At 35.3% G+C, this 27197-nt stretch overlaps 4 protein-coding genes across 7 annotated transcripts in view; 3 read left to right on the forward strand and 1 right to left on the reverse strand.

Annotated features, from left to right (window-relative positions):
* Positions 1 to 22: 22 nt before the first annotated feature.
* Positions 23 to 4374, reverse strand: LOC149896158 (uncharacterized). Its single transcript, XM_090118256.1, has 5 exons — positions 4093 to 4374; positions 3331 to 3469; positions 2616 to 2690; positions 1989 to 2084; positions 23 to 1196 (listed from the first exon to the last, which is right to left on the reverse strand). The coding sequence occupies exons 1-5, from the start codon at positions 4219 to 4221 to the stop codon at positions 40 to 42; spliced, it is 1596 nt and encodes a 531-aa protein (XP_089974382.1). The 5' UTR covers positions 4222 to 4374; the 3' UTR covers positions 23 to 39.
* A 263-nt stretch (positions 4375 to 4637) lies between these two features.
* The window catches only part of LOC149896159 (zinc finger Y-chromosomal protein-like), a 28473-nt gene continuing 5913 nt past the window's right edge, over positions 4638 to 27197 (forward strand). For 3 of the 4 annotated variants that reach the window (XM_090117774.1, XM_090117772.1, XM_090117771.1), the window contains exons 1-4: positions 4638 to 4884; positions 5302 to 5455; positions 6230 to 6337; positions 7842 to 7979. In XM_090117774.1, the coding sequence (XP_089973900.1) occupies positions 4732 to 4884; positions 5302 to 5455; positions 6230 to 6337; positions 7842 to 7979 (553 nt within the window). In that variant the 5' untranslated portion in view covers positions 4638 to 4731. Of the gene's footprint in view, positions 4885 to 5301; positions 5456 to 6229; positions 6338 to 7841; positions 7980 to 23424; positions 25667 to 27197 lie in introns of those variants that run through there. The other variant, XM_090117770.1, reaches the window with a different exon arrangement.
* Positions 11406 to 12492, forward strand: LOC149896160 (uncharacterized). Its single transcript, XM_090117778.1, has one exon. It carries the CDS (start codon positions 11419 to 11421, stop codon positions 12490 to 12492), a length of 1074 nt encoding a protein of 357 aa, XP_089973904.1. The 5' UTR covers positions 11406 to 11418.
* Positions 16051 to 17857, forward strand: LOC149896161 (uncharacterized). Its single transcript, XM_090117779.1, has one exon. The coding sequence runs from the start codon at positions 16473 to 16475 to the stop codon at positions 17466 to 17468; it is 996 nt and encodes a 331-aa protein (XP_089973905.1). The 5' UTR covers positions 16051 to 16472; the 3' UTR covers positions 17469 to 17857.

Below are 27197 nucleotides of genomic sequence, written 5' to 3' on the forward strand. Positions count from 1 at the left end.
GCGGGCGGAATAAAACACCACATAAAATATACAAATTTATTACGTCACAGTAATCTCGCTAGCCGCCATGCTAATACCATGATGCGATAACAAATGACTTTTCAAACTACACTTCTGCACGAATGCGTTCCCGCATAGATCGCATTTAAAACGCCTGTCATTATTATGAATACGCATATGCTCTCTCAACGTATACTTCCTAGCATATGACTTGTGACAAACTTCACATGAATACTTTCGCTCCCCTGTATGCTTAACCATGTGCGCTTTTAACGACTTTCTACTGAAGAACTTGTAACCACATTCTGAGCACTGAAAGTTCCTCTCCATCAAGTGATTCTTCTTTATATGATACATTAGTAGCGACTTGAGAACGTAGGCTTTATTGCATATATTGCACTTGTATTGTGCTTCGGAATTGTGCACTTTCACCAAATGCTGGTTCCTTTGATAATAACTCCTGAAGGAAGCGTCGCAAAACGGACAATTACTTATACTCCTGTTGCCCAAATGTTTAGTTTTTTCATGGTACAACTTTTTCGAGCGGCTCGGGAATATTTTCTCGCAGAGATCGCATTTAAAACTACCCTCTAAATGCGTCGCTTTGTGGGACTGTAACGACCTTCTTGTAGCGAATGAAGACCCACATTTCTGGCAAATATAATTATCATAATGCTTATTCATGTGCTGTTTTAGCATTTTGAACGTTTCGTATTGGGAGGAACACAATGCACACGCGAAGACATCGCCTTTCCGTAATCTGTATTGCATTATATGGTCCTTTATATCCATGTAGAAGGTTTTGTTGTGTTTCTTAACTAAATGGTCCTTCAAGACCGTCAAATTTTCTAACTTCTGCTCACATAGTAGGCAAGTTAGATCAGTTATATCTATTTTTACATGGTACTCCGCTAGGTCATTAGGAGTCTTGAGTTCCAGGCGTTCTTTTTGATGTTCTTCTGTGTGTTTTCTCAAATCGGTTGGATCTTGATATGTAGCGTCACAGTAGCTACATATAAAGCCGAGTAGGGATCGGTTTTTGAACGGCATCGCGTTGGAATATTTCAGAACGCTCAGCAGGTTTTCCTTGTGTTTAAATCTCTCGGGTGATATTTTTGATACGGATTCTATGAGAACGTCTTTTTGTATTTCTATTGGTTTCATTTTGTTCATGCGCGGCCTTTTATCCGCACTATCTGTGGAAGTAATATATTTGAGAAAAATATTATTATTAGAAGGATTTTATATTGCCACTACAAATTTGTACATATTATGGAATCAAAGCTGTACCCCCTTTAATGAAAATTGGGCAGATGGACGTGTATTTAATCTTAATATATATAAATCTCGTGTCACAATGTTTGTCCTCAATGGACTCATAAACCACTTAACCGATTATAATAAAATTTGCACACCATGTGCAGTTCGATCCAACTTGAGAGATAGGATAGTTTAAACATGTAGGTACCACGGGCAAAGCCGGGGCGGACCGCTAGTATTTAAATAAAGAACTAGATGGCACTGTGTGAAATAATAAGAAAAATACATTTATTCATTACTAGCGGTCCGCCCCGGCTTCGCCCGTGGTACATATTTACGTTTTCTCTACATAAAAACCATCCTCGTACTTCAAGGAATATAATAAAAAAAGAATTATCGAAATTGGTTCAGCCGTTCTCGAGTTATGCGCTTACCAACACATTTTGCGATTCATTTTTATATATAAGACTAGCTGTACCCCGCTCCTGTTGGCCTGAGCGTGATGAATATAGCCTATAGCCTTCATTGATAAATGGGCTATTTAACACTGAAATAATTTTACAAATCGGACCAATAGTTCCTGTGATTAGCACGTTCAAACAAACAAACTCTTCATCTTTATAATATTAACATAGATTTCGAACATACGGCATTTTTTTTTTAAATCAGGTTATGCATAAATTTTAACAAAATTTAAAGATCTGTTTTTAAAGAAGTATTGAATTTACCTGTATGTATAACCACTTTTTTCTTGACGCAGTTTTCATTCTTCTTTTTAAGTGTACTCTTTTTTGGTTCATCTTCATTATCTTCATCTTCCTTAACTGTAATACATCACTACACTTAAACAGTTGATTATCTATAAGTACATATAATAAATCTGTAGAAGGGTCAATTCTGTACATTGAAAATATTGAAAAAATAAATAGTAGGGGGTGTTACTGGATCGATACCAAACCCAAATATGTGATAAAAAAATTTTTTGTCTGTCTGTCTGTATGTGAAGGCATCACGTGAAAACTAACGGTTCGATTTCGATGAAACTTGGTATAATTATACCTTATTATCCTGGGCATAAAATAGGATACTTTTTATCCCGGAAAAATACGTAGAGAAAAAAAAATCTAAATTTTTCCGCGCGGACGGAGTCGTGGACGGAAGCTAGTTATTAATATATATGTATAGTCTGTGCGTACAAAAATACATATGAAAACAGATTTTGATAATTTCTCATAAAGATAGATATGTAAACAAACAAGAAAAATTATGAGCAAAATTTCACCAAAACTTGTATAGCAGTCTAGCATAAGTTACGAATAAATACAAAAATAACAAATTAATAATATTTCTCTTACCGATTTGTACTAAGTAAAAGTTGTCTGAGTCGTTACTGTTTTCTTCAGATTTAGGCTCCACTTTTACAGGCGCATCTAGATTATACAAAAATATATTTTTTTACAAAATAATTTGTAAATTATTTTGTAAAAAATATAATTTAAAATAATTTTACAAAGTTCAAAATAATGTAAGTACATACTTAAAAAAAAATAAAGTTAAGATGATGTATGGTCTAATCATAAAACAAAATTCTAAAATTGATTTGATAATTTTATCAATGTCTTTGTCTTCTTCATCATAAGATTAATTTTTTGAGGATGAAAATATTAGACAGAATTTTTTTCATTTATGTTTGTTTAATTAGTTTTATAACAAATGTAAAAACTTTTGATATTTCTTTGATAATTTTTTTTTTTATCAACACAAATATGGATTGACAAGATTGGTTTTGCGTTAAAAAGAAAATTGTAGTCATTTGGATCTATTTTAAAATACATCATAGTACATACTACATCTTTCCGCAGGAATATAGGAACATATTTTGAAGTGAAACTTCTTTGGGCGCTATAGTAAAATTTCAAGGTTGCATCATGGCAATACAGTCAAGTCGTGGAGTAAGGCGACGACTTATTATCTTTGAATTTTGCCAAGAAGTTTCACTTCTGACATGTGTGCGTGGCACACACTTTTATATAAAAAGATTTATACAATAAAAAAAAAAAAATGTATTACCCTCTTGTTTTCTGCTGTTAACTATCTTTATGAACATCTCTTCAGAGCGCAGGACCTTCCGTTTGAAGGCAATCGCATCTCGTAACTTTTCTATGCATTTATTGCATATGGCCCTCGAACTGTCTTCTAAAGTACTTAACTGAAAACATAGTTTGTTTTAACATACATACATATACACTGTATATTATTAAAGTGAAACTGCTGAGTAGGTATACCTACTCGGCAGCCGACCGTCACACGACATGCGCTACACAAAGCAGTGTTCGGAACCGTTCAACAGTTTCACTTTTACCGTGGTTTCATAAAACCACACAACATTTTTGTTTGTAAAATAAATAATTTTTACTGTAATTGTTTTTATGCCCAGCCCTTTAGAGGTTGATTTAAGAAATCGATATTAGATTATGGGTTTAATTTACCACCTTCTCTTGCATATAATTTTGCTTTTCCTTTACCTGTATCCCATAATTGTGAAACATAAACAAACACACAGAATTCTGTATACAATTAAAATATCTCAGTTATTGGAACAAAATATTTTAATGATTGTCAACATATTTAATCTATATCTTATATATAAAAATGAAACCCGTTTTCCTTGGACACGGCATCATGCGTGAACGGGTGGACCGATTTCGATAATTCCTTTTTTATTATATTCCTTGAAGTACGAGGTTGGTTCTTATGTAGAGCAAACGTAATTATGTACCACGGGCGAAGCCGGGGCGGACCGCTAGTTAAAATAAAACAAGGGTTACTCACGACGATATTGAAGCATTCGTGTAACATATCAGAATATATTTCTTTAGTATCATGCCAGTTATACGCTGCATTTAAATCTCTGTGAGGTCCATGAGCCAGACAACACCGACAAATAGTTAACGTTTCCATTATTATAAATGCGAAATTAGTTTATCGAATATTAGAAAATATGTTTTTGAATTTGTTGAAACATAGCTAGGGTATCATTATTTTATTCACTAATATAAGGCAACAGTAGGTACACAATCACCGCAAGTTTTTATTTTCTAAATTCCATTGATGACATATTATGACATTTGTTTTGTTTTTTTAAGATATTTTTTTTTTGTACTAGCAATTTCATGGATACATGTATATTGGTAAACGTACTTAGGTATATTAATAATTTATATTTATATTTCGTTACTCAAAAAATGGACGTTTAAGTAAGCTCCTAAAGCACACTTAGCCTATTTTAATCTATTAATTAGTTGCTCTAGCTTAAATTTGATTATCACACATACCTACAAAAACCAAAATTTCCGAACAGTAAATTAAACATTCAAATTCAAAATGGCGTTCCGATTGCAAGACGCTAGAAAACTAAAATGCAAATGCATTGATTAAAATTAGTTTTACGTTAAATTTAAGAGATAAACAATGGAGTTTGATAATATAATAGTGAAAGAAAATCCGGGTCTGTGCCGATGTTGTCTTTCAGAAGGTTGTTACAAAGAACTAGGCACAGAATATCCTTGGATGGACGAAACCGAAATATATGCCGATATGTTGTTGGAATGTTTTGATATTAGTGTAAGTATTGTACATAATGAATAAAATACACAGGCATCTTTATCTTAATTATTAAAACTGAGACAGTTTTAAGCGCTAATACACATACAGCTATATTATATAAACATAGTTGATTATTTATATTGAAATGTTTATTATTTATAAAATTAGGATTTAAATATTTATTAAAAGATATAAGAAAATCAGATAATTCGTATTGTAATGTAATTGTGCCCATTATTTAAGTTGATTAATGTCTCACTAATTCTGAATTTTTATCTGTATTTCTTACCAGTATTTTTTGACGTAGATCATAGTTTAATTGTTCTTTGAAAAGACATTATTGTTCTAACAGAAATAATGTATACTGGTATAATATATCCATTCGTCTTTTTTCAACATTTGCTGTTTGTTAATAATTAAAATATTAACTTGCAGATATCGCAACACATAGAAGGGCCAAATGGCACAAATCGACTTATCTGCGAAGTATGTATCACAAGGCTCCGAGATGCGTGTAACTTTAAGAAGCAGGTCATGGACTGCGAGAAGAAATTTGTTGATATGATCGGCAGAGGCGAGTTTAAAAAAGGTTTGTTAACTACACTATTATCTATATTCTATATTATTATATAAAACTCAAAGGTGACTGATATAGTGATCGATCAACGCACAGCCCAAACCACTGGACGTATCGGGCTGAAATTTAGCATGCAGGTAGATGTTAGGACGTAGTCATCCGCTAAGAAAGGATTTCCCGAAATTCTTGCGGGAACGGGGAAAAACAGGGATGCATGTACAAAATCGTGGGCGGAAGCTAGTAGCCAATAATTTAATTAATTTGTGATTTTATTGAAGTGAAACTTCTAGGCGTGTTGAGAGTTAAATTTTAAGAATGTGTCATGGCAATACCTTCACATCATGGAGAACAATTATTTTGGTATCTTTGAATCTTGCCAAAGAAGTTTCACTTCTGACACGTGTGCTTGGCACACACTCTTTCAATGTCTGTACTAATATTGTTAAGAGTTATAGTGCGATAGCAAGCAAATATTTGGTGGAGTTACATATACAAGGAATATAATACAGGTAGTTGTAACATTAGTTGGCCCTTATCAAAAGTGAAGTCAAGGTCAAAGTAAGGGGCAGATGCATTATACATCTGTTTCACTGATCGATTTTCTTTAGGGACAAGTAGGTGATCAGCCTTCTGTGTCCTGCCAGACCAAGACATTTTTTTTCTTCGTCTCAAACGTCCCCAGGAATCGAACCCAGGACCCCTCGGTGCTATGCTCACGCGTCAACCACTGTACCAAGGAGGAGGTCCGTTTTTTATTAAAATTACTTAATATGCTTTTCATTCCAGTATTACCTATAGAGGGACCTGATATGAAGTCTGAACTCAATCTCGAGGAAGATACGGACGTTGTTACGGAAATTGAGTATCTGGAAGAAGGAATGGACTATGATGATGGTATTTTACATATTTTTTAGTTGGTGTGTTTATAGAAAATGTGGACAGATACATAGTATAGTTAGATGTTACTTTTGATTTAATATTTTTTTGCATGAATTATAGTTGTCACTTTTTCCTGTCCGAATGTGCTTAGCTTTTGAATACTATAAAATGCCGCTTTCCTTTGAATCGTACGGATCGTGGCTAGGGACTCAGACGTTGTCTATACGACGTTTGACCCGACTACCCTCAATTTTTTAATAGTCGTTGACTTGCTGCGATTTATTATCAACTGTCTACATCAATTAGGCAGTTGCGTAGAATCACAGTACATTCTTATACAGTAGCACCTCGTTAAGTCGAACCTCGATAAGTCAAAAACCTCCAAATCTCGAAAAAATGTCTTGTTCCCTTCCCTTCAAACCCGAAAACCTCTATTACTTGAAATTTTGTCCCTCTGTTAGTCGAAATAATCACCGAGTCCCACCAAGCCATTTTGGTACATATTTTCACTCTATAACTCGAAAAATCAAATTTGACCTCTGTATCTCGAACATAGCAACGTTTTATTTTACAACCAGTACACTATTGTTTCTTAGAAAACATTTTAGGAGTACTTATACGATAATTAATTTATGACTCACGAAACACGTGTTTGCGTTAAGTATCTGATGACGAAATTATCGATTCAGTAGCTCAGAAAACCGATACTAATGAGTAAGATGACATAGAAGACGTGAATAGTACATGCGCTCCATGGTTTCCATCAAAGAGGCAAGAACCGTATTGAATACCTTACGAAATTTTATAAAGCAAACCAGTATCTTTGAAAAAGAAGAATTTTCTGCTCTTTATAGATTATAAAATGCTAGAGAACAACCAAATTATCTAAAGCAAAAAAAAATACTGACTTTTTTAATGCCATATTTTTTATTTTAAAATGATTTGAAATAATGTTGATTTATAATAAATAAAAACATGTTTGTGACCTCTGCAAGTTGAATTTTAATTTATTTTACCTCTGTAACTCAAAATTGATAAGAATAAACCTCAAACTCTTTATGTCGAATCAAAATCCGCCTAAGTCGAAATCCTCCATAAGTTGAAAACTCTATAACTCGAATTTTTTGGCGTCTCCCTTGATATTCGACTTATAGAGGTGCTACTGTATTTCAAATTAATATTGAACCCAGCGCCCCTGTGTAAATTTCTAAAAGTATAATAACTTAGCGAAAATCGTGATAAATCATTTTAATTAAATCCGAGCATACCTCTGACCGGACACCAGAGTATTTTTTATATCTGGATTTTATGATATAACTAGCTGTGTCCAGCGGTTTTACCCATAGTTATATATAGCGGTTTTACCCATAGCCTATAGCCTTCCTCGATAACTCAACTACCTAACACCGAAAGAATTTTTCAAATCGGACCAACCGTTCTTGAGATTAACTCAATCGAACAAACTTTTCAGCTTTATAAAGGAATTAAAAAAAATAAATGTATAATAAATATTTTTCAGACAAAGACGATCCACAAGATATAACTGTAGAAGCATTGCCAGTTAAACCAAAACGTGGTCGACCCAAAAAGAGTGCGACAAAAGTGGAAAAGAAGGCTAAAGAGGAGAAACTTAGGACGTCTAAAACAACAAGTAAAGGTAGGTGTTCATAAATATTTTAGGGATATGTGTTCTTTTTTGTGAATTTTGAGAATTTTATAATTGAAATTATTAACCGACTTCAAAAAAAAGGAGGAGGTTATCAATTCGGCCGGTATATTTTTTTTATGTGTTAACATTTTTAAATAGCACTTGTAAGTGTGTCTTCTCTTAATAAAGCTTCACTAAGTATTAATAGATTGTTGTTTTTTGAATAAATATACAAAATATTAAAAGAAAATAGTTTGGAAAATCCAAAAGTGCACGCCTCATAATTTTTTTTTATAAATATTTATTAATTATTATTTTTGTTTATTTAATAACAATTAAACCACATCGAATCAGACCCTGAAAAATGAAAGGGTTCTATTCCTGAGCATACTCAAGCGTAAGAGAAAAAAAAAGACTCGATTAGTAAAGTATTTCAGTCGCTATCGTGTTAACAAGAAAAAGGATCCGCACATACAGACACACGGACGTCCAAGACAGAACTTTTTTAAACTGTTTTTTAACTAGTTTAAATAACAAAAATGACATCAAAAATATCATGAACGTTAAAAATTGTGTTTTTTCTTAATATGTGTGTGTATGTATTATCTTACAAGTGCAATGTATGATACATAAAGACATTTTAAGTTTGAAAAATCAGATGTTTTGCGCGAAGTGACAGTAGTACCCACCTCAACGCTTCGCTTATGAGGCGTGCAAAAGAGAGTCAAGAAGAGAGCACATATCCTTATATTTATTTATAGCTGTAAGTCTATATTATAAGTAATTTAAAAATAATTTAATTATTAATTTATTGACCTTTTAAATAAATGGCCTCTTGGATTTATGAGCATTTTAATGAGGTGAGTGGGTTCGATTCCCGAATCGTATATGAGTGTATTCGTATTACATATAAAATGTAAGTTAAATATTAGATTGAATATGCATATGGCGGATATTTTACGTTATCTAGTTTACGATACGATTTTTACTTAGTTTGGTACAAGATGGCGTTGTTTGATATGTCAAGAAATATTCTAGATTAGAAGAATTATCCTAAGGTTTCAACAAAATTAAGAAATATCTATAAATATTCTTTACCAAAAGATATTGTTATATCTTCACTAAGTTTAAATAGTCATTATATGTATTTAGAAATTTCAGACTTTTTACGGATTTTAAACGCGATTAATTCATTATATATTATCGTCGGAACTCGGAATAATAATATGTACACTCACCGGCACGGAATCTTGGCCACTTACAAATTTGCCGATAAAAAAGTTTGAAGTGTTTTTCACGATTTTTTTGTATGCAGATATGTTAACATATTATTTGTTTAATTTTATGGTAAGAAATCATTAAGTTTGAGAATAATCTTTTACCATTTTTTAAGAGTTACTCGAAATTTGTGATTTGTGCGGTTAAGCCGAAGTTACGAATTGTTCGTTTAAAACTTTTTTCGATATCGTTTATGACGTTTTAAGATATTGTTATTGTTGTACTGTAGTCAATGATCATAACAAACAATAAAAAATGCCGTTAACATCTGAACAACCTGCTCAGGCCATCACAATGTTAGACCAATGACTGCCGCAACGTAAAGTACCTAATGTTCAGTACGTACCACGTTCAGCGGTGCACTATGCATAGAGAAGATACCAGGAGACTGGCAGCTACACGTGCAGACCAGGAAATGAAGGCGTGAGGTGCACATCAGCTCGAGAAGACCCGTTTATTGTTCAAGAGATACTCAGAAATGGCTTTCTGACAGTTTTTGAGATACACCACCGGCTCTAAAACACCAGGATAATAAATGTGAGTGAGCAATCGGTGAGAAGACTAATGAAGGAAGTTAATTTGAAGGTTTGCAGACCAGCACGCCGTCCAGAACTCCTCAGACATCACAGAGAAGCACGTCTTCGTTTTGCACGAGAACATGAAAACTGGAGCCACAGCCAGTGCGCTCGTGAGGTGTTCACAGATGACTGCTAAGGCACTTTACGAGCTTCTGATAGCCAAGAGTCAGTATAGACGAGACGAGAAGAGAGTTTTTCACCCATCACCACACTCAAACTGCGATTTTTCATGGAGGGTCAATAATGGTATGGGGAGGTATAAGTTCCGATGCTCGCACGGAGTTAGTTATCGTAGATAATGCCTTAAATTTGATCAGGTACATTGAGGAAATTCTCCAGGAACATGTTCAGCCCTATTACAGGTTTATCAGTGAAGAAAATTTGCTACTAATACACTATAACGCACGTCCGCGTGTCGTACGATGCGTATAAGAGTACCTTCAAGAGGTTATTATTGAAAAATTGAAGTGGCCAGCTCGTAGCCCGGATCTTAATCCAATAGAACACATCTGGGACATGCTTAAAAGAAACATTAAGTTCGATTCCAACCCAGCACCAATGTTAGATAAGCTTAGAAATACAGCTGGGGCCGTTTGGTATACTATAGCTCAAGTGGACATCAAAAATGTCTTCTAGAGTATGCCAGACTGGATGCAAACAGTGTTTAAGGAAAGAGAAGGAAACACCCTATATTAAAAGGTTCAATTTTTTTTATGGAAACGTTCTTTCTAATTTTTGTGCATTTTTTAAGAAATCATTTAAATTTCACAGGAAAAGCGTAAATTCTTGTTTAATTCATATCTACGCGGTAGTACTTCTTATAAACTTCCAATTATTACTAAAAGTTAGTAAAAACATTAAAGTAACTAGTTTTGATTAAATTTTTATTGAATTTTGTAGTAGAAAAGAAATAGTGCTATTTTACCCAAAAATTTGCAGTGGCCAAGATTCCGTGCCGGTGAGTGTATAATGAATAAATCGCTTTTTAAATCCGTTAAAATTTTTAATTTCTAAATAAATAATATGCGCGTAAAATCAAAGACAAGGAAGTACTATTACTTATATGTTTATTAATTATGTCATTCGAAACCTTTGTCCTAAATGACGTTGGTCATGTGCTCAACACAGACATGTTGAGTATTTTTTACGTTACCATATTATGTAATAACTAGGGCTTCTAAAAGCGTAGTACACCGACGCGAGGGCGGGACATACTGTATATAGAATATTTCATTCGTTTAATTTTTCGTGACACAAGCCCGTTTTTGAGCAAAAGTATGGGATACATAAATACTGTTGATTGCAAGGGGATTAGCTTTATGATGGGATTTTGCGATGGGATAATTATCTAGGTCTCTCTCTCTACGCTCTGTAGCATATATGTACTTATAAAACATATTAAATAAATAAATATGATCATTTAAGAATACTGACTAACATGCATACTCATGAATCTTCATTGATTTGAAATAATAACATGTTCAAAAAGTGCCACTAAATAGTGAAAATCCATCTGGCCACAATAAAATGGAGAAGAAGACAGCAAAGTTCTCAAAGTGTACTTTAAATTTTTAGGTACGGAACGCCCAGAGATGGCAACTGAGGCGCAGAGTAAGTCCTCGTTATCGTCGACAAAACGCAATCGGCTAATGAAAAGAAACGCGATAAACATACTAGAATGTTCCACAGTCGTACCTTTCAAATGGCACAGGCATAGCTACTTGTGCTTCTTTTGCCATCGCGTTTTCAAAGACTTCCAAAGTTTGAAAGAACACACGACCAATGATCATGAAAAATCCAGTATTAAGTCGGCTGTATCGTACTTAAAAAGAGACGAAAAAGTCAAAATTGATGTATCGACAATTGTTTGTCGAACATGCGATAAAGATTTTGACGATTTGAAAGCGCTAATCGAACATGGAAAAGCGATACATGATAGATTATTTCACGAAGAGTACGGTTATGGTGTTATTCCGTACAATTTGGTCGATAAATTCCAATGTGCGTTCTGTAAAGAGACTTTTGAGTATTTTATAAAATTGAATCAGCATATGAACGCTCACTATGGGAACTATGTATGTGAGCTTTGCGGTAAATCGTTTCTAAGCCAAGATAGACTGAGAAGTCACTCTCTGAGCCATGGATCGAGTTTCCATTGTAATATATGCTCGGAAACATTCGACTCGCTAACCCAAAAGAACAACCACGAGACCAAAGCGCACAATAAAGACAAAACTGTCAAATGTTTCTTCTGTTCGGAGACGTTCCAAAATTACACATTACGAAAAAAGCATCATAACACAGAACATAATATGGATATTCCGACCATAAATTGCCCGATTTGCGGGAAATCCTTTGCGATACTGAGCAAGATGAGGGTACATTTGAAAGAAGTGCACTTGCGAGAGAAGAACTTTGGTTGTTCGATGTGCGATCAGAAGTTCTTTTCACGGACGCATGTCCAAAGACACATGGTTAAACATTCTGGGGAGAGGATACATGAGTGTAGCATATGCAAGAAGGCATATGCAAGGAAACAAACGTTAAGGGATCATATGCGAATACATAGCAATGATAAGCGGTTCGCTTGTGGGGTGTGTAATCAGGCGTTCGTACAGAATAACAGTTTAAGGTTGCATATGAAGGTGCATCATGCAGAATCTTAGATATAAGCAAAGTATTATGTTACGGTTTTAAAATGGCGATATCGATTTTCAATCACGCATGGTTTTAGGCAATACAATTCTTTTGACGATAAATAATGATTATATTACCCTATATTTTATTGAAAAACATTTACAGTCCTTAGGATTCCTCAAAATACATCAAGGACACAGATATAATCTTCTTCTTATATATAAAAATGAATCGCAAAATGTGTTGGTAAGCGCATAACTCGAGAACGGCTGAACCGATTTCGATAATTCTTTTTTTATTATATTCCTTGAAGTACGAGGATGGTTCTTATGTAGAGAAAACGTAAATATTATGTACCACGGGCGAAGCCGGGGCGGACCGCTAGTATAATATAAAAATGAATCGCAAAATGTGTTGGTAAGCGCATAACTCGAGAACGGCTGAACCGATTTCGATAATTCTTTTTTTATTATATTCCTTGAAGTACGAGGATGGTTTTTATGTAGAGAAAACGTAAATATGTACCACGGGCGAAGCCGGGGCGGACCGCTAGTACTATATTAAAAAAACACATACATGGATATACATAGAAATATTACGGACATATCTGACATTAGCTTTAAGGAAATAGCTCTAAATGTACCCTAGATTTGTTTTGATATTGTTATATTGCATATATTATATCTATTATTTCTTTATACTCAACATAAAGGGTACATTTAAAGTTGAACAATTTACTTTCAGGTGTTGCGTCGCGTAAATATCACCGAGGCGTACCGTCTTCGATGCGTATACGAAGAAATCTAGAGACTTTGTTTAATAACACATCTATAATACCGTTCAAATTCCGCGGAAAGTACCTCTGTTTCTTTTGTAGTAAATATGTGGAAGAATACGCAGAATTGAGACGGCATACGAAAGAACACGGGGAATGTACTATAGGCACTCATTCCTTGAAAGCTATAAGGGGTGTTAGCAATGTGGAAATTAAAATTGACGTATCCGAGATTAGTTGTGAAGTGTGTAAAGACATGTTCCTCACTATAAACGATGTTATAGATCATTTGCTGGAAAAACACAAGATAGATTACGATAAAGGTATAGATATGCCGCTAGAGGAGTACCGTTTGAAGGATCTAGCTTGTGTGGCCTGTGATGCGAAATTTACGTTCTTCGGATATTTGGTATCGCACGTGAATAGCAATCATCCAAAGAATACATTCACCTGCGATACGTGCCAGCAGAAGTTTAACAAAAAACGCGACCTTTTCTCGCATACGAAGAATTATCATAGAGAAGGTGGCTTTGTTTGTGAACTATGCCATCAGACGTTCACGTCTCTCAATATCTTGAATAAACACAAAACTAACAGACACATGTCCAGATGTAACATATGTTTTCTGAAACTACCCTCGGCTGTGTTGAAACGGAAACACATGAAAACAGAGCACCCGGATGATGGGTCTATGAAATGCAAGATCTGTCACAAACAATTTCACACGGATATCGGGTTGAAAATGCATTCGAGGAATTGTAGAAATGTGGATATAATCATTGAGGATAATGATATAGATGTCATGGACTCTGATGTTAAATACGATGTTCCTAAACGTAATAGTGTTAAGCAGCTGCGCGAAAACATAGCTCTAGTCATAAGCCTGTCCACGGCTATTCCCTTCAACTTTTTCCATAATAAATTCAACTGCTTCTTCTGCTCAAAAGACTTTCAAGACCCGGATTCTCTCAAAGAGCACACGATAATGATGCACCCAGTTTGCGATGCCAGAGAAAAGAGCATACTGAAATGCAGAGAATCAGAGTCATCCGTTAAAATAGATATTTCGTCGCTTGCCTGCAAAATTTGCTTCGAACAAATTAAGGATTTGGACAGCTTACTAGATCATTTGATATCGCAGCACGACGCGAACTATGACAAGTCGATCAAAACGTGCCTACAGCCGTACAAATTGGTCAAAGATCACATGGAGTGCCCACTTTGTCCTCATGAAGTTTTTCGATTCTTTGGAACTCTGTTAAAACACATGAACACAGTGCATACAGATAATAAGAATATATGTGTTCACTGCGGTCAATCGTTTCGTAGAGAGCAAAACTTGCGTGTACATTTATGGCGTCGTCATAGCGACGGGAAGTTTAACTGCTCCATCTGTGGCTTAGACTGTGAGATACCATCCAGACTATTCATGCATATGGCCAAAGAGCATGGTGTGAAAGCATCCAAATGCCCAATTTGTCCAGAGGCATTCGAAACGCAGTATTTACGGCAGAAACATTTGATCGAAGCTCACGATTCGGGGAACAAATGCTCGTTCTGCGGGAAGCTATTTACGCGGGAATCCTTTTTGCGAGATCACGTGAGACGGACGCATTTGAAAGAGAAAAATGTGGAGTGTAGTGTGTGTAGTGCTAAGTTCTTTAATAATATCCTGCTCAGGCGGCATATGGTGAAACATAGTGGGGTAAAGAATTTTCACTGTGACGTATGTGGGGATAGGTTTTATTGGAAGAAGAGTCTTACTTCACACATGGCTAAGCATAAAAAGAACAATGATTTGAAAAATGACGCTTTGGATTAACGGCTTTAGTAACTTAAAGTCGATTCCGTTAGGTTTGTTATGGAATGGCGTAGACGTGATCAGTCTATTCATCATAGAAAATAAAAATTGTATATTAGAATATCGTTTATACGGTTGTATGCCTTATACTTAATTTGATGTATTACTCGTAATTTATCAATGCATATGATATATATTTTCATATGCTTTTTAATAATGTCCTCAAAAACAATTTAGGTATTTATTACAAGACTAGAGGTCCGCCCCGGCTTCGCCCGTGGTACATATTATTTCGCAATAAAAGGTAGCCTATGTCCTTTCTCGGGTATCAAAATATCTCCATACCAAATTTCATGCAAATTGGGTCAGTAGTTTAGGCGTGATTGAGTAACAGACAGACAGACAGAGTTACTTTCGCATTTATAATATTAGTATGGATTATTTTCAACAAAATTATAAATACTTGTTTTTAGTTTAGGACAATGGCTTACGTAATATTTCATACATTTCAGCAGTAAAATTATGATTAGGGGCGTGATATAATAACGTAAGGTCTAATTAAACAAACCATATCGTATAATTAAGTATTGTATAGTTGTGCCATTATTGATGTGTTTATCCAAAGAACAATCATTCCATGTATTAATAGAAATAAGTAATAAAAAATATACTTAACATTATTTTAACAACAACCATTTTCTCTTCGTAAATCTAAAACCGCAAATTAAATTGAAATTTTATCCTAAATTTCATACCACAAAATTTCGCATGCAATAATTTCAATTTAGAATTATAAAGAAGACTTAACTTAAAGGCCTAACTCGTCTAAGATTCTTTAGTAATAAAATACTTATTAAAGATACTCTAAGAGTGGTTACGGTAACTTAATATACATAACGAAAGGTTCCTAGTAATTTTAGAAATAAATTCGTAATCAGATACTTAATGCGCATTCAAAATTGTCTTAGCAACTTATCATACAGAAGAATAATTTATTTTCAGATGATAAGTCGCTAACTGGACAAAATTCGTCGGCTCGGCGACATCTGCATATACTCTTCACGATAACTAGTATTGTACCGTTCAAAAAACAAAATGGCTACCGCTGTTTTATTTGCAATAAAGATATCGATTATACTAATCTCAAGAAGCACACGAAATCTCATGGATATGATTTTTTTTTAGATGAGGCTAACGATTTACCAAATGTGATTGATGTTGATACATCTGAGACTATTTGTGAAAATTGCGATGTTGTTTTTGATAGTTTTAATGAATTGCTTTTACATTTAAGAATAAAACATAGTTTTAATGATAAACACGTCAATTTAAATGCTGTTAAGCTAACTAAAGAAGCCGATACAGTCGGATCTGATTTAACATGTGATAGGTGTTCCAAAGCTCTCATATCCAAATTAGGGTATAAATATCACATGTCCAAGTGTGGTGTGAAAACTAGGACGTGTAGGATTGATAATAAAACTAAAATAGTTAAACAGAATATAGCCTGTCTACTAAACATGTCAACTGTGATACCATTTAAGTTTTTCATGAATAGATTTCGTTGTTTCTATTGTTCAAACGATTTTGTAGAATTCGAAATATTAAGGGAGCATACAGTATCCCAACACACGCACTGTGATTTAAAAAGTAAAACTATGAAATTTCTAAAAGGTAGGGATATAGGTCTCAAAGTAGATATATCTAATTTAGCATGCAAACTTTGTCGTAACGAATACGTAGACATGAAGTCCCTCATAGACCATTTAATAGTCAATCACGAAGCGAATTACGACAAATCCGTGAAGTACCTTCAATCATTCAAAATAGCAAAAGACAATATACCTTGTCCCCTCTGCCCAAATGTCATATTCCAATACTTTAGAAAGTTACTAGAACACATGAATTCCTTTCATTCCGTGGATAATTTTGTTTGCGCATACTGCGGGCAGACGTTTGGAAACAATTATAATTACAGAGCGCATATATCGCGATACCATAGGAAATCTGCAGTAAAATGCATTGATTGCAATACAGAGTTCTCGACGCTAGATAAATTGGCTCGTCACAGAGCAAGAACGCACGGGGAAAAGAGCTTCAAATGTACAGAGTGTCTGGACAGATTCAGCACGCAATATCTCCTTCAGAAACATTTGATTACTGCGCACAGTTCGGGCCACAAATGCGGGTACTGTAATAAAATGTTCACTCGTAATTCGCATATGAGGAATCACATACGACGAACTCATTTGAAAGAGAAGAATTTTGAGTGTAGTGTGTGTAGCGAAAGGTTCTTTGATAAGGCCCTTTTGAATATGCATATGGTTAAACATATTGGTGAGAGGAATTATCATTGTGATATATGTGGAAAACGGTTCTTGTGGAAGAAGAATTTGAGGGGACACATGACTTCGCATGATCAGATTTGAAGTTTAAATTACGCTCTAAGCTTCAGCTCTATCTAGATAGTACATGAGTTTCATCTCTTCACAAGGGTAGCATATGCTTCGAGTGTTGCGTTTGCAGGAATTAGTATATTTGGAAGAAGAGCTTGCCAGCACATATCAGTTCAAATCATGATGTATACATATAAATTCTTTTATATTATATAAGATCAGCATCATCATGTTCCCACTACAGAGATAAGGGCCTCCGAGTTCAGGCCATAATCCACCAGGCTGGCCAAGTGCGGGCAGATGTCACATGTCGTCGAACTTTTGATTCTTCGACATGTCGGTTACGATGCTTTTCATCACCGTTTTGAGCAGAGGTGATGATATATTAAGATATATTGAAAAGGATATGGACAGAATCACAATAGCGCTCTCTTTTCAGATGATTCGACAACACTCGGAGCGAACGGAATCCGAAGATCGAATCTCAGTAAATTGCTCAGCAATACGAGCGTTGTGCCGTTCAAATGGAGGGGGAAATATATGTGTTACTATTGCACGGAAAGTGCTTACGATTATGACGCCTTGATAAAACACACGAATAGTCATACAGTTTTGGATAAAAATCAAGCCATAAAAATGCTACGTCCTACTGTCGAAGTGAAATTAGACGTGTCAGATATTCACTGTAAACTATGCAGTGAAGAATTCAATGATTTAGATGGTGTCATAATGCATTTATCTGTGAAACATAATATTCATTACAATACGCATGTAACTGTGCCAATAACGACGTATAGACTGCAGGACCTTCGATGCGTCGATTGCGACAAAGCCTTTAGTTTCTTTGGAAAATTAATTATTCATGCGAACAGTGAACATCCAAACAACTCCTTTATTTGTGACGCGTGTAATCAGAAATTTAATAAAAAGCGGGATTTATATGCACACTATCGAACTAGACATAAGAAAGGGCACAATTGCGATCAATGTTCCATGACATTCGAATCTCTAGTTGATTGCTCAAGACACAAGAGATCTCACATTCATACTTGCAATATATGCTTCAAAAATTTTAAGTCGAGTAAACAAAAACGCGATCACATAGAACACCAACATAGGTACGAGTCGTTCAAGTGTGGTTTTTGTTTAAACACTTTTTCGAAGCCATCTTTCCTTTTGCATTGCTTACAGTGCACGGGAGAATCTATAAAGGACAAGTCTGAACTTAATTCGTTTTCTAATAAGCGTACACTAAAAGATACGCGCGAAACCCGCGCAGGAAAATATATGAACATGACAAGCGCCGATAAGCGCTTATAAGTTTCAAGCTTTCTCTCTGAATACTCCCTATGTCAATTGACATTTCAATGTTTTGTTTTGTTTTGATTGTGAACTGTCAAAGTTGTCAAACTCAGTTTTTATTGTCAATCATGGTTGTCAATGTTGCCATTTTTAATAATTAATAATATGTTCCGTTCCGTTGTATGTTTTTATAATGTGATTTACTCATTATTCCATGCGCTGCTGGCGGTTATAGGAAAACTATTTATATATATATTTTAATTTTTATATTATTAATATATTTATTATACACGTATTTATTATTTATTTACTTAAATATATTTTTTATTTTAATTTTATTTTATTACGATTGTACTTTTTATTTAGTTATAAAATTATATTGATTAAATTCAACTATTGCTTCAATTAGTGATAGCGAATGCAGTGATTCCTTTTATAGTATAAAAAGTTCGAGTAATAGCTTGAATGATAGTTTCCTCAGCACAGATTATGTTGCTCTAGACAAATCGCTTGCCGCGGTATTTTCCAATGTATCAAAAAATTTCAATGTTATCCATTTAAATGCCCAAAGTATTCCGGCTCATTTCAATGATTTACTTGCATCATTTACCAATACTCCTATCCACGCCCTCCTCATCTCCGAAACATGGCTCAAACCCTGTCTTTCTTCCACTAGCTATTCCCTTCCTGGCTTCAACTTAATACGTAACGACCGCATCGGCCGTGGCGGAGGTGGAGTTGCTATTTACTTACGTGATAACATACCATTCTCCATCATAAGCACATCCCCCCAGCCACCGCCAGATGATGCGGCCGAGTACATCCTACTTGAAATTATCCTTTCCAATGTCAAAATCCTGTTAGGTGTATTCTACGTTCCTTCTCTCCTTTTCAACTATTTCCCTACTTTTGAGAAAACCTTAGAAAACCTACGTCCTCTGTATGACCATGTGTTAATTATGGGCGATTTCAATACATGCCTTTTGAAAAATGACACACGCAGTAGAAAACTATCGTCTGTTCTATCCTCTTGTAACTTAAATTTACTTCCTCTTGATCCTACCCACTTTGCTCCTGGCTGTAATCCCTCTCTCCTAGACTTAATCATTGTTTCTTCCACTGACCATGTTTCAAAACACGGACAATGCTCCGCTGATGCCTTCTCCTTTCATGATCTTATCTTCCTTTCATACCTCCTACGTCCTCCTAAAAAGAAGCACAAGGTTCTGCTGCAGCGTAATTTTCGTGGGATGGATGTCGAGCGTCTACTTGAAGATGCCAGGAAAATAGATTGGTCTTCTGTGTTTTCATCGGACACAGCTGACTCCAAAGTTCAAGTGTTTAACTCAGCTATAATAAAGTTATTTGATATACATGCACCCATTAGATCTATCAAAATTAAACATGCTCCTGCTCCCTGGCTTACTGATGAACTGAAATCTATAGTTCATAAGAAAAACCTTGCCAAAGCCAGGTTCAAAAGTAACAACTCTGACATCAATCGAGAGAAGTACAAGAAGCTCCGCAATCGCTGCAATATGATGTGTAGAGATGCACAACGACGCTACATTCATAAATCTGTTGAGAACGGCAACACAGCAAATACCTGGAAATTTCTTAAATCTCTTGGGGTTGGTAAGTCATGTAATAATTCTGTTCCTCTTAGTACTAACATTAATCTTTTAAATAAACATTTCACTTCTTCCGTTGCTCCTTTAGATAGTAACACTAAACGTGATACTATTAACTTTCTTTCCTCTCTGCCAACTCCCAATTTTCCACCGTTCAATTTCGTACCATTCACTGACAGTGATATTAAGAAGAACATATTGTCCATTGCTTCGAATGCTATGGGCTGTGACAGTATTGGCCGGGCTATGATTTTACCTATCCTTGACATAGTCACTCCTATCATATCACACATCCTTAATTTCTCTATTTCATCCGCTAGTTTCCCTCAAGCATGGAAGGATGCTCATATTATCCCACTCCCTAAAAAGAACAATCCTTCCTGTTTTTCCGAATACCGCCCAATATCCATTCTCCCCTTCCTTTCTAAAATTCTCGAGAAAATGGTGCAGCAGCAGCTGTGCTCTTTTCTAACGAGAAACTCCCTCCTAGATCCTCTACAATCCGGTTTCCGAGCTGGACATAGCACGGTCACTGCTCTTGTCAAGGTTACAGATGATATTCGCCTAGCAATGGATAATAAGCAGCTAACAATTCTCACTCTTTTAGATTTTTCTAATGCTTTCAACACTGTTGATTTTGATATTTTGTTAGCTGTGCTTAGTTCTCTTAATATATCTCCTGCAGTGTTGGATTGGTTTCGTAGCTACTTGCAAGGACGTCGGCAGTGTATCCGTGTTGATAATACGTATTCCTCTTGGTGTGATGTTACTGCTGGCGTTCCGCAAGGCGGCGTGTTGTCACCCCTCCTTTTCAGTATTTTTATCAATTCCATAACTTCTAATATATCTTCTCTCTACCATCTATATGCAGACGATCTTCAGATTTATAGGCATTCTACTATAGACAGTCTAGAACAAGAAATAAGATGTGTAAATGAAGATCTTAGGACTATTGTAAGCTGGACTCATAAATATGGACTGAATATAAATCCAAATAAAACCCAAGCAATCGTAATAGGTAGCCCTTATTACATCTCCAGAGTTTCTGTTGCAGATCTACCTAAGATCTCGATTGAGGGGGTTCAAATAGCTTACAGTTCTACTGTAAAGAACCTTGGTATTACTCTCGACCAAACCCTGTCCTGGACAGAGCAAATTAATCTCGTTAGTCGTAAGATTTTTGGTGTTGCTGCAATGCTAAGACGTCTGCGCAATTTTTTGCCCATATCCACGAAAATTTTGCTCGCACAATCTTTGCTTCTTCCTATCCTCGACTATGCTGATGCAAGCTACTTAGACCTTACTGAGGAGCACTTAAACAAATTAGAACGCCTCCAAAATTTTGCGATAAGATTTATCTTTGGTCTTCGCAAGTTCGACCATATCTCAGACTTCCGCTCACAACTCAGATGGCTTCCTATCCGCCTTCGCCGGAATACGCATCTCCTGTCCCTCCTGTACTCAATCCTTTTCGATCCCAGAACTCCTTCCTACTTAAAAAAGAGATTTATATTTATGGGCTCGTCTCATGAATGTAATTTGCGCTCCTCTAACAATCTTACGCTTTGTATGCCTGCTCACATCTCCAAATTTTATGATTCATCTTTTACCGTGCAAGCCGTAAGATTGTGGAACTCCCTACCAACCGCAATAAAGCAAGCGCAAACTTTGAATAGTTTTAAAGCTGCAATTAAAAAATATTATCTGTCCTCATAATCATTCTGCATCTGTTCTGTTTTACCTATTTCTCTACCTGAAATTTTTATATAATATCCTCTTCTGCACGTTTTTCTTTCTTTCGTTATATTATGTAATTTTATAACTTACCCATATCTATTATATTTATTTGTATTCACTCCTTGTATATGCACTATCTACCTTTTTCAATCTTTTCATTTTCCTATATCCCAAGGTTGCCTGGAAGAAATCGCTTCAAAGCGATAAGGCCGCCAATTTGTACGGTGAAGATTCTTTTTGTATATTATTGTATTGTTTATCTGTGCATTGTACAATAAAGTGTTTTTTATTTATTATTTTATTTATTTAAGATATTAGAAGTAGTTTAGAATATTTACTTAACTCGACGACCCTTATACCGTTCAAGTTTTTTAGGACAAAATTTAGGTGTTTCTATTGTTCCAATGATTTTTCTGAATGCGAAGACCTAAAAGCTCATACAGTTAGTCAACACGCACTTTGCGATATGAAATGTAAATCAATGCAATTGTATCAACGCGAAGAAACTACGATTAAAGTTGACACTTCGTCTATATCTTGTAAAATATGCTCCATAAGTTTTAAAGACGTGAAAGCCCTAGTGGATCATTTAGGCGATGAACATAAGAATAACTACAATAGTGATATTAAAATCTTCCTAGAGCCATATCAATTGATTCAAGATGCGTTTCCCTGTACCACATGTGGCGAGGTTTTTAGATATTTCCGATCGCTTTTGCTCCACGTAAATCAATCGCATTCTCATAACAAGCTAATTTGTCGCTTTTGTGGGCAGTCATTCAAAATGGCGCCAAATTTGCGATGCCATGAGCGACGTTATCATAGAACCGAATCCTATAAATGTAACAAATGTAACGCAGTATATAGTACAATGAACAATTTGTATAAACACAAGACCCAGACGCACTGTTCTAAATTACATAAATGTTCGAGTTGTCAAGAGAGTTTTCCCAATTTATATCACATGCGAAGACATAAGCTAAAAGTCCACAATTTGGGGCATCAATGCTCACGCTGTGGCAAACTTTTCACGTCCAACTCGTACCTCGACGATCACACTCGACGAATACACTTTAAAGAGAAAAACTTGCAATGCCCCGTGTGTCCCAAGAGATTTTTCGATAAGCGATTTCTGAAAACGCACATGGTCAAACACTACGGCGAGAGAAAGTTTGAGTGCGACGCGTGTGGCAAGAAATTTTTGTGGAAAAAGAATCTCAGATCGCATATGACCACGCATATGAAACGTGCTAACGTTCTTACAAACATTAACCCTATTTGATTTGAAGGAGATTGAAGCAAGACAAATTTCTTTACAGATGAAAACGCGGAAGGGCCATGCGAGCACTTTACCTCAGAGAGACGCAGGAAAAATATGCAAATACTCTTCAACAACACTACACTAATGCCTTTCAAATGGAAAGGCCGATTCTTGTGTTTTTATTGTGCGAAAGATTACACGGTATACTCTGAATTCAAAAAGCACACCAAATCGCACGGTCTCTGCACCACGAAGGACTATTCTTTGAAAATAATTAAAGGCAGCCACATTGAGATCAAATTGGACATTTCGGATATTAATTGCGAGATTTGCAATGAACCGTTCAATAGCTTTGACGAAATTGTCAATCATTTGGTTGGAAAGCACGACATGGACTATGATAAAACGATTGACATCCCGTTCACTCAATACAGATTAGTCGATATGAAGTGTCAGTATTGTGGCAAGGAGTTCTCTTATTTTGGATATCTCATCAGTCATTTGAAGCTTGCTCATCCACAGAATAATTTCATATGCGACGATTGTGGTGCGACGTTCAATATGAAACGAGTTTTGGCTGCTCATTTTAAGTATTATCACAAACAGGGCGGGTATCCCTGCGAGCACTGTTCAGAAGTTTGTCATTCGCACTACGATCTAAAGAAACATCAAAACAGTTATCACTTTCGAAGGTGTACGGTGTGTGACTCGAGCTTTGCGTCGTACCATTTATTGCAGAAACATATTCAGAACGAACACGATAAAATTAAGAACAATAAATGCCCATATTGCGCGAAGAAGTGCCATTCTTTGTTAGGCGTAAAATTACATATTAAAACGTGCAAGCTAAAAGTGCCCTTAAAACCTCAAGTGCCCCAACCGTCAGAGAACTTTATCGAGCCGAAGAAAAAGCAAAACATATTGCAAATAAGACAAAATATCCTCAGTGTGTTGAACATGTCCACTGTGGTCCCGTTTAAATTCTTCGGCAAGTTTTCGTGTTTCTATTGCTCAATAAAGTTTGCTGATTTCGATGATCTCAAATCTCATACAGCTGTCGAGCATCCCGTTTGCGATATAACTTCAAAATGTATGAAGACGTGTAAAGGCGACAGGACGACGGTTAAAGTTGATATATCGGCCCTATCGTGTAAGCTTTGCTGCCAAGCAATGGATGACCTAGACGTTTTGATCGACCATTTGATATCAAAGCATAACGCGCCATACGATAAGACAATGAAAAATTGCTTTGAACCGTTTCGGATAGTGAAAGACAACATCGCTTGTATGTCTTGCCCCAGCGTGTTTAGATATTTTGCAACATTGTTACGTCACAGTAACTCTGAGCATAGCAACAACAGACATATATGCGACTTTTGCGGACGAAGCTTCAAGAACGTCACCAATTTAAATGTGCATATTTCATACGCACATACAGGATCTTGCGAGTGTGATGTATGCGGAAACCATTATAAAAACCAGTGGTGTCTGAACAGGCATAAGGCGAAATGCCATAACACTAAGGATTTCAAATGCCCAAACTGCCCAGAACTGTTCCAATCCGAATACCATAGGCAGAAGCATTTGATAAAAGTCCACGATATAGGACACAAATGCACGTACTGCGGGCGAATGTTTACAAGAAATTCCTTCATGAAGGATCACATACGTAGAACTCATTTGAAAGAGAAGAATGTAGAATGTTCGATTTGTGGGGAGAAATTCTTCGATAACTATTTGCTAAGGATGCACATGGTAAAACACGAAGGGGTTAGGAAGTTTAGTTGTGACGTTTGCTGTAAGTCGTTTTTAAGGCGGAGTAACCTGGCCTCACATATGGGTATGCATAAGAAGTATGGGCATGTTGCTGCATTGTAAATTTTGGATGACGAAAATGTTATAGTTTTTGGACGAAATTTGAAAATACTTTTCTGTGCATGCATAGAATATTAGTATATTCTGCTAATACTCTTCACAGCTTCACTTTTGTTGTATGATTTTAAATATTTTAAATATATTTCAAGTTCTTTTATTAACAAACACAAATGTAACCTTAAGGGTGCGTTTTCACCAGAGATGAATAGTATAGCTTCCAACGCTAAATGAAGCGATATGATTGGTTCTTTACAAGCACATCCCTCGCTACGCATCCTCGCACATCTCTGCTGGAAAAGCACCTTAAATGTCGTTCTTCATTTCACTTGCGGCTCATTAAAACATTTATTAAGCTCAATCTCAAAACTAAAGTAACATTATTTTAGTACTTTGAATGTATGCTCTGCAGATTAGGGATGTCATATATAACACTAGCGGTCCGCCCCGGCTTCGCCCGTGGTACATATTTACGTTTTCTCTACATAAGAACCATCCTCGTACTTCAAGGAATATAATAAAAAAAGAATTATCGAAATCGGTTCAGCCGTTCTCAAGTTATGCGCTTACCAACACATTTTGGGATTCATTTTTATATTATAAGATGTGCAAGTTATTGTCAACTTCTGATATCAGTTCTAGTATTTAAAATGTGAAAATCTATTTGTAAGTTCGTTACACTTTTACTGCTAAAACCACAACACCGTTTTGGATGAATATAGGTTTTTTACCAAAATCAGCGTTACACTTTTACTGCTAAAATAACAGCACTGATTTGGGTGAATTTTGTTTTTTCTTATCAAAAATCAGCGCCTAAAAGTTGAAATATGAAATGAAAACAAGTTTTACACGTGGTTTTGATTGCGCATTGAACCGCGGAGCCTATCTAGTAAAAAATATAAGATTGAATACTTTGTATTATGTGTTATAGTTATATTATTTTAACTAAAAGAATACTGTATACTAAAACATATATTTAAAATTGTGCTTAGTATACAGGGTGTCCCACTTTCGGTATACTAAGCGCAAAGGGACTTGTAGTTTTGCATACGCTGAGTACGTAAAAAATAATTATAAAATTCCAGACTCATTTTTTTTTTAAATAGAGGAATTCTTAAAATTCCATGTGTACACCCCCAACAAGCAAACCACCCAACTTTGCCACCCGCATGTGAGCTATCGTTTAAGATTATGTTTTCATAGACAAAATACTCACATTAGCGAAGCGGTATATGCCGGCTGCGCGAAGCTAGAGACGAATACATGGATTTTAAGGAAAAATTTAGCAAAAAATTTTTCGCGTAATTTTTTTATTTAAGTATTTTTTATGTGATCAGTGTATGCAAAACTACAAGTCCCTTCGCGCTTAGTATACCGAAAGCGGGACACCCTGTATTGTTCAAACTCATTTGTAAATAATTATGTAATAAAGAAGTGCATTTTCCATACAAATGTTGAGTTTAACTTGATAAACCCCCATAGGAATATGTTTATTTTTATTATTTATTATTACAAACAGTTTTATTTATTTTTAATAATTAATTGACTATTTAAAGACCTGTGGAAATTAAATATTTTCAAATAGAACTGATTACTTTACTTGTGAGGTAACAAAAATTATCTATTTTTAGTAAGCCCTTCTAAAATCAAATTATTTTTATTTGGGTCTTGTAAGAAAGTTTTATTATAGAATTAATTCAGTAAATATTATACATTTCACATGATTCACTAATCAGTTTGACAAAAATAAATTATCCGGGAAAGACTCATGTTATTGTAATTTTTAATAACCCTGAGTGACCTTGTTAAATTCATTCGAGCCAATGTATGTTTATAACTTCACTTTATAAAATATATACATATTTATCGTATCTACGATAAAATCGTATTTAAGGCAAAATTTTGGATGGACGTATGTAACTCATTCTTCGGTAAGCCACGGCGGAAACTATATTTTTA

This window comes from Colias eurytheme, chromosome 29 (assembly GCF_061535395.1).
Source record: "Colias eurytheme isolate Ceu_HAF_F1 chromosome 29, ilColEury1 Martin Lab GWU primary, whole genome shotgun sequence".
NCBI classification, from domain to species: domain Eukaryota; kingdom Metazoa; phylum Arthropoda; class Insecta; order Lepidoptera; family Pieridae; genus Colias; species Colias eurytheme.

Bases quoted from the DNA above. Each gene is read 5' to 3' on its own strand.
- LOC149896161 (XM_090117779.1), top strand. From the start codon at position 16,473: ATGTCCAAGTGTGGTGTGAAAACTAGGACGTGTAGGATTGATAATAAA.
- LOC149896160 (XM_090117778.1), top strand. From the start codon at position 11,419: ATGGCAACTGAGGCGCAGAGTAAGTCCTCGTTATCGTCGACAAAACGC.
- LOC149896158 (XM_090118256.1), bottom strand. From the start codon at position 4,221: ATGGAAACGTTAACTATTTGTCGGTGTTGTCTGGCTCATGGACCTCAC. The intron at 3,470-4,092 runs GTGAGTAACCCT...CTATGTTTTCAG, and splicing joins ACGAATGCTTCAATATCGTC to TTAAGTACTTTAGAAGACAG. The intron at 1,197-1,988 runs GTAAATTCAATA...TTACTTCCACAG, and splicing joins AAAAGTGGTTATACATACAG to ATAGTGCGGATAAAAGGCCG.